The sequence below is a fragment of the Antennarius striatus genome, chromosome 11 (assembly GCF_040054535.1).
Source record: "Antennarius striatus isolate MH-2024 chromosome 11, ASM4005453v1, whole genome shotgun sequence".
In the NCBI taxonomy this organism is placed as follows: domain Eukaryota; kingdom Metazoa; phylum Chordata; class Actinopteri; order Lophiiformes; family Antennariidae; genus Antennarius; species Antennarius striatus.
Genome location: NC_090786.1, coordinates 13,592,080 through 13,599,594, shown reverse-complemented (window position 1 = coordinate 13,599,594; position 7,515 = coordinate 13,592,080). Strand labels below are relative to the sequence as shown.

The window sequence follows — 7,515 nt, the reverse complement described above, 5'->3', positions numbered from 1 at the left end:
AGCAGAACTATGTTTAGCAGAGCTGCTTTCATTTACACAATGTTGTATATGGGTGTAAGCAACAGCTTCTTCCTGAGGCCTGCCTTAAATATTTTTTTTTTTAAACCACAGAATGCAAAACTGAACTTGGCCTTCTTTGGAGATGAGTTTTGGACTGTATGTTTTTTAATGGTTATTAATACATAGTGTAATAATTTATTTACAGTACAAATTTATCACACAAATATAAAAAAAATTAATTGAGAAAATTAACTGTATATGTGATTTTTTTTTTAGCTTCAGTGGTGTAGCGACTTGTAAAACTATCACTGTTTGCAAGTTACATCCATCCATCCATCCACCCATCCATCCATCCATCCATCCATCCATCCATCTATCCATCCATCTATCCATCCATTTTCAACCCCTTATCCGGTCGTGGAGATAACAATCTGAGCACGGAAGCCCATACTTCCCTCTACCCAGACACCCCCCTTTAGCTCTTCCAGGAGAATCCTGAGGTGTTTCCAGGCCAGCCAAGAGACAAGTGGTTGTGTCTCGGCTCAGCTCGAGTCCAGATCCACCTCATAACTGACTGGTGTTGTCATTTCCACATACTTAACCCATCTAGCAAGTTCAGTGAAGATCAAACAGTTTTTGGTAAATCCTGCTAAAATCAAACACATAGATAAATACTGATGATATAAATATAACCCCTATCAAAAAATATAACTCCTATCAAATGTTTAAGACATTCATGTCAAAGGGATATGATGTTCGATGGTGCCTGGTTATGTACATAAGTCTTGTTAATTTAGATTAAGAAGCAAGTGTTAGCAAGAAGTAAGAACAGAGTAGGTTAAGGGACAACTTTTAGAAAATATTTTACACTTGGTTCTTGCATGACTGTTTCCTTCATAGAGCCAAATAAGAGCAGGTTGACGATTGTATGAGTAAAATTAGATTAGTCCATGCAAAACCAGATTTACCTGCTGTTCTACATGTTAAGAGTGGAAGATCCCGTAAAGAGCTCATGACAAAAATGTATTTCCCTCTGCAGACACACTGAGCAGGAAGTTCAGTCTTAAAAAACACAGTTTATCAATCAGAGACAGTGAAAACCTACTGTCAATGATTAGATGTTTCTCTGTCGTACATCTCTGACAAATTCTGAGAAGAGCATTATTTAGAAATTATTTAGAAAGAAAGACAGAACTGCATGTTATTTACAGAGAATGACAAATGAAATTAACAGTGTACCTCATGAGTTGTTGGATTTGACAGAATAACTGAAGTTTGAACCACAAGACGACTCCTGTTAAAAGTTTAGAGGTGGTACTCAGATTCCTGCCTGGATGTGCAGAATCAGTTGTAAATCATTAAATCTTGTCATTGTTTGTTTTGTTTTTTTAATGTAATTTTGTTTTCTAATCTTGTTTTCTTTTGTTGTTCACAAAATGCAAATAAACTTCTTTGGAGAGAAAAGTCTTTCAAGGCTAATATGTGTGTCATATAAAGATTTTATTTAATTGTGGTTGATGTCTCTGATGCCTGTCTAGTGCAGCAATTTCCCAATGGAACTGAGAGTTTCCACAAAGTAGAAAGCAATATGCAAATGATAGATTCATTTCTTAATCATTGAGGAGGGGGCTGACATTTGTCTTTGGTCTTAAAAACCTTTAAACGTCATTTTACGCTAGTTCTAAAATAGAATTCTGATAACCCCATCAATAGAATATCAGTACAGTACTTATATAATTCAAACAGTTGCGATTTTTTAAACAGAATTTAAAACATGTGCTGGACAAATAAGAAAAAAAGACAGTAAGTTATCTCATACAATATAGATTTTATTCCTTACTTATCAATCTATCTATCTGTCTGTCTGTCTGTCTGTCTGTCTGTCTGTCTGTCTGTCTGTCTGTCTGTCTGTCTGTCTGTCTGTCTGTCTGTCTGTCTGTCTGTCTACCTATCTATCAGTTATTGGAGTCGGGTTGTCAAAAACGAGTAGTGTGCTCGCTCAGCAGACATTGGGCTTCTTTTTGTTCGGTCGGGACCATCAGTCAATGGGTTTCACATAATGAAAGGAATTATACAATTTGTCCAAATCTGGAAATTTAGAGTGGATGGAGAGTCCAAAAAAACAACGCCACATTTCTTCCTCATGTGTCATTTACAGCTGCAGTCACCAGCTGTCTGAGCTCAAGTTCTTTTTTGTTTCATGCTGAACTACAGCATTTCAGAAAAAAATAGCTGTCCACCTCTTTTTCTAGACAGATATAGAAATGAGACACTGGTTTCTTGCCGAATATTTTTGAAAACAAATTGTGATGAAATCCATTTCTACTTGCACCATGTATTTTGTGTGCATTTCCATGTCTTTGTAAATAACCCAAATCCCAAACTTCCACACAGCTGATTTATTCATTATCTCTGTGCATGAAAAAAGGGTAAAAGTGTTGATCAAATATACAAATGGTACTCTACTCTCTCTGCAGTCATGAGCACATTTAGTTTGGACACCATTACTATTGCAGTATCTTCGGAATGTATTTGTTGCACAACAACGCCGTCTAGTGTCCGACTCAGGACACCTTCAATGTACTGTGCATGAATACATAAAGACATACTTAGCCATAAATAAAAACTGCACTAGTGGAAAGTAAAACATTTTATTAATTATAAATAAAACACTCAACTGTGGGAACAGCCTCGGAAAAAATATTTAACATAAATTCTATAAATAAAATGTCTTGTTTTAAATAATTCATAATCTTAGTACGAAAAGCACAACTAATACAATGTTTTATACATTATATACAATCCAAGTTATGAAATAAACATTTACATTGAACTTTTTGTTTTAATTATGCAACAGATCCTCCACTGAAACATCCAAAGGTAAACTTTCTGCATTATTTTGTGGGATACATGAATCCTCTTGTGAACTTGGAGTGACCTGTTTTTGCTGCGATCCACTTGTTGTAATTGGTAACCGTAGTGTAAACCCCTGGTTTGTTCCTCCTGGCACAGCCATCACCCCAGCTCACCACCCCGAACAGAAACATCCGACCGGACACTTCACACACCAGCGGACCACCAGAGTCACCCTGCGAGGGAAAGGTAGGCAATACTTAGAACAATAATTAGTCTACAGGCAAAAATAATTGCATGTGTTCTAATTCTGTGCAAATATTGAAACCTGTTCTGGGGTCATTCACCATCTTTTTTTCACACATGCACATACGTTATATCTATGCTGGGATTTTGTTGCTCACCTGGCAGGAATCAGTGCTCCAGTCAGGGCTCCCTGCACAAAACATGTTCTTAGTGATTAGATCACCGTAGTATGATTTCTGTGTGCAGTCAGCCTGAGAGATCACGTTCACCTTGGCCTGTTTTAGGTACTGTGAATAATGTAGCCACGGCCCTGAAAACAATATCAGTTCATAGAATCAGTGAAATGGCTGTGAGATAAATGATACATCTGTAGATAGAAGTCTTGCGGTACATACCCTGCTTCTCATTCCCAAATCCTGCAATGCTGCACTGAAACCCTGCAGGAAGCTTGGTGTGATATGGAGGAAGGCACACTGTCCTTACAGACGCTGACCTCAATGCACATCCTCCATCTCTGCTTTTGATCTTCAAAAGTGCTGAAATGTAAAGACCAAAACAGCTGTGATTCTAGAACCCCAGACTCTCACACAAGATAATTTCACAAACACACAGTACAGCTGTGCACACCTATGTCATTGTTGTAGTTGGGCTCGTATTTTTGGTGGATGATACGTTTTTCTACAATGAAGCTCTGTTCCTTGTCAGCATCCGTTTCATTTATGGCCTTCTTCCCGAGGTATACTGATATTTCCCGGATTTTGATCTCATCCCTGAACAAAGGAACCAACAGAAATTATTAAAATACATCCACACATCTAAACATATACTGTACATGCATGTGGGGGGAATAATGTTTAGTGTCTTGTCTCACCCATCATCAAAGCAATGTGCTGCTGTGACAACCCAACATGGTGCAATGAGAGAACCACCGCACAAGAAACGTCCCTTATGAAAGATAGCAGCAATCCATGGGTGAGACTCCACGGATGTGAACGAACCACCCACGACTTTATACACACTGTTCTCAAACCTTTCACCACATGTCAGCTCTGCAGGGCCACAAGGGATAGGACAGTGAGCACTGATAAAGGGAGCCACAAGATCAAAACGATGTCTTTAAGCAACAGAAAACTACCTGTATCCACAGCAGCAGGAGGTTTTACAGTTGCTGTAGAACCTGTGTAGACAAACAGAGCTCAATGGCAAAAGCTGCATAAAACACCCAATGTGTTAATAAATTTTAACCCAATACGAGGCTTACATCTAGGAATATCGCAGAATTCCTTCACAATCTTCCCTCCTATCCGAACATGGCACCATGGCATCAAGCTCTGGTCAGGATTCCTAGCATTCAAGCGGAATAAAATTAGACATATGATACCTCTCTATAATGTCTGTACACCCCATATCGATGGTTTAAACTATACCTGCAGTAATTATGGTTACCAAGTCCCTTTGAAAGTCCCCAGTGATTACTGAACCAATTCCACTTAAGACATTTCCTGCTCAACGCTGTCTCTGAAACAAATCCTCTGTAGCTGCTCCCATCTCCAGACCGACACGTCTCTGAGAATAAAAAAGAAAACATTCGGTGTCATCATCCCCAGAAGCAGCAGATGAATAATGTGAGAACATAAGAATATGTGTTGACAGTTTCCTCACTCTTGATATTGTCCTGGAGTCTCTTTTCGGACCATCTTCGAGGAAAAGTCTGAGAGAAGTAGACAAATTGGGTTGAGACAGTCCTCTATAGGTTTGACAATATTGTATTTCCTCCTATCGTTACTTACCAGATCAACACAGTACACTGCAAAGATGACAAAGATGACCAGCAGGTTCATTCTCACTTCTGGTTTTGCTTCTCCTTACTCTGGATATTTTAGTCTAGAGATAAACCCCCACACACACAAATTACAGAAATGCACCAAAAAAATAGAGGATTCAAAACTCTGAGCTCTAAGTGTATGGTTTCTGTACACATCTTCAGTTCACATAGTGTCGCATTTCAATAAAGTGTATGTCTATTTCAGACAAAACTTCTGTAGAGGTGAAATTAACATGTAGATGTTGCTCACGGTCTGTAGTGTAAATGTAGCCTCTATCCACATGGATGCAGCATCAATTAAAGGTTAGCTGATTGCTGCAATCTAAGTGCTGATAATCTGATGTTTGCTGCAAACATTGGATTATTAATCTGATAGTGATGAAAGAGAACAGCTACCTTTTTTGTCCACTAACACTTTAGTCCCATTACATTACTTATTGCATATGTTTTTCCACGTGTCTAGGTCCTTTCCTTAATGTGACTAAACTTTTTAAGCACATTCCATAGTCATTTATAGAAATTTGGTCCATCTCTGTTTATCGCTAAAGGGTTACTCATCTTGAGCTGTCATCCATCTTTACCTCATTGCCTTGAGCTTTTCCCCTCATCTAAATAAAGGGATTAAATTTAGTGGGAGTCTGTAATGAATTTTCTTGAGGGCTTCAAAGCCATTCAGGAAATTTTGCATTTTGTAATCATGAAAAATTAAAGTGGTTTTAGAATATTTCCATGAATTAAACAAACTACATTTTTCTGAAAGTAACATTCTAGGAATCATTGAAAGAGATGAATCAATGTTTTTTCCCAAACCTGAAATCCTGATGATAACCTCCCGACTGAGTTGACTGTTGTCTCCTGTCTCTGTCCTCTGATATGCACTAAGCTGCGGCACAGCTCAGACCTCTGGTGTTGCTGATCCTGTCTGTTTTCTGTTCCATTTAAAAACCCATAGGCTTCAAGGAGGAGGGGTTTAGAAACCGATATGAAAACATCACTGGTGATGGGTAAAGCCTTCGACAAGAACTTGTCATGTCTTGTGACACATTTAGACTTAACACCCCCTCCTTCCCCTTAAAGCATAACAACACGTCACTGAAATTCCCAAATTTGGTCATGTGTAGAATGAAATCTGTTCCTGTTGTGAGTGCAGAAGAGCTTAATCCATTCAGAGAAAAAGACAGGTGTGAGATTCATGAGTAATATCAAGTAAATACAATTTAATTACTGTTAGTCGTGTGTGTGTGTGTGTGTGTGTGTGTGTGTGTGTGTGTGTGTGTGTGTGTGTGTGTGTGTGTGTGTGTGTGTGTGTGTGTGTGTGTGTGTGTGCGCAGTACATATTGCAGTTATATTACATTTTCTGCAGATTCTCTCGACTGTGCATCACACCGCTTTTTAAAAAAGGAATCTTTAATATGGCCTTTCCTCACAATTGATATATTTTTCCAATGTGATTTCTGTTTTTGTACTGCATTTGAATGTTATTACTTGCTCGTAAAGCAACTTGTAACTTCATTAACAATGTGACATAAATGTATTATCATCATTCTTCAGATCACAACTCAAAAGTATTTAATGTTGAGAAGAATCAATAAGAAACAATAAGATGACCTGGTGTGTTTATTTCTGACGCTTTTTAATAGTAATCTGTAAATTGACCCTCCACATTTTCTAATTTCACGTAACCATTTTAGGTAATCTGCTTGTTGTCTCATTCAAACAGCTACAAAAACTTAAAATCACAGCTTCTTAAAACTTGAAAAAAATCATACATTTTAACATGTTAATTCTCAAATCAGAGACAAAACATTGCATTTCCAGACATGAGACTTTGCACACGTTATACAATTGATGTCATATAACTTCCCCATTAACAATGAGTCTGTTATGAATGTCGGGAAGGGATTTTCAGAGTTTGGTCTTCAATGGCTGACACATTTCCTCCTCTTTCATCTAACACCAGCTGACTAATAACCTAATAATTAAGCAAGATTTGTGGTCGGGAGCTTTGTAAACGATGAGTTATACCAACATCCAACAGACAACTAAACATTAAAATCCCATTATTGAATAGGTGACTTTCTTTGATAACTGTCTTCATGCCACACAGATGTTTTGCAGTCAGATAAATAATGGATAGAATAACAGAATGCAGATAAACCCAGGATATTTAATACTGACCCAGGTACCAACTGCTTTATTTGATCATATAGTCTCCTCTATTCAACACTCAAGTCATCCTTCATTTACTGATTAGACTCGCTGATATCGTCCTCTAAATGCTGCCACAATTGAGTGAATGGTGAGATGGTGAAGTTTTTTGGGTCCACAGCTGGGAAGTACATTCCAAGTCTCTGGCATGAGTTTAAAAAGTGATGACGATGCATCCTGTTTTTTTTTTTTTAAATTGGAAAAAGCAGACATGGGAATATTGTTTTATTGACATGAAACCATCCTTTAAAAAACACACTTTAGTATTGATTGTTATTCATGATGATCTTTGAGTATGTTTATGTAAAAACATGGTCACATCAAGCCTTTTTCACATAAGAGATTAAAACGATTCATTACGAGTGTACTGATCAATTACAAAA

The 7,515-nt window shown here is 37.7% G+C and overlaps 1 protein-coding gene across 1 annotated transcript; it reads right to left on the bottom strand.

Moving 5' to 3' along the window:
- Positions 1-2,699: 2,699 nt before the first annotated feature.
- Positions 2,700-5,825, bottom strand: LOC137604024 (urokinase-type plasminogen activator-like). Its single transcript, XM_068327942.1, has 11 exons — positions 5,735-5,825; positions 4,890-4,983; positions 4,762-4,810; positions 4,527-4,665; positions 4,361-4,443; positions 4,235-4,276; positions 3,971-4,148; positions 3,727-3,869; positions 3,495-3,635; positions 3,258-3,409; positions 2,700-3,089 (listed from the first exon to the last, which is right to left on the bottom strand). The coding sequence occupies exons 2-11, from the start codon at positions 4,938-4,940 to the stop codon at positions 2,895-2,897; spliced, it is 1,173 nt and encodes a 390-aa protein (XP_068184043.1). The 5' UTR covers positions 4,941-4,983; positions 5,735-5,825; the 3' UTR covers positions 2,700-2,894.
- Between the last annotated feature and the right edge of the window lie 1,690 nt (positions 5,826-7,515).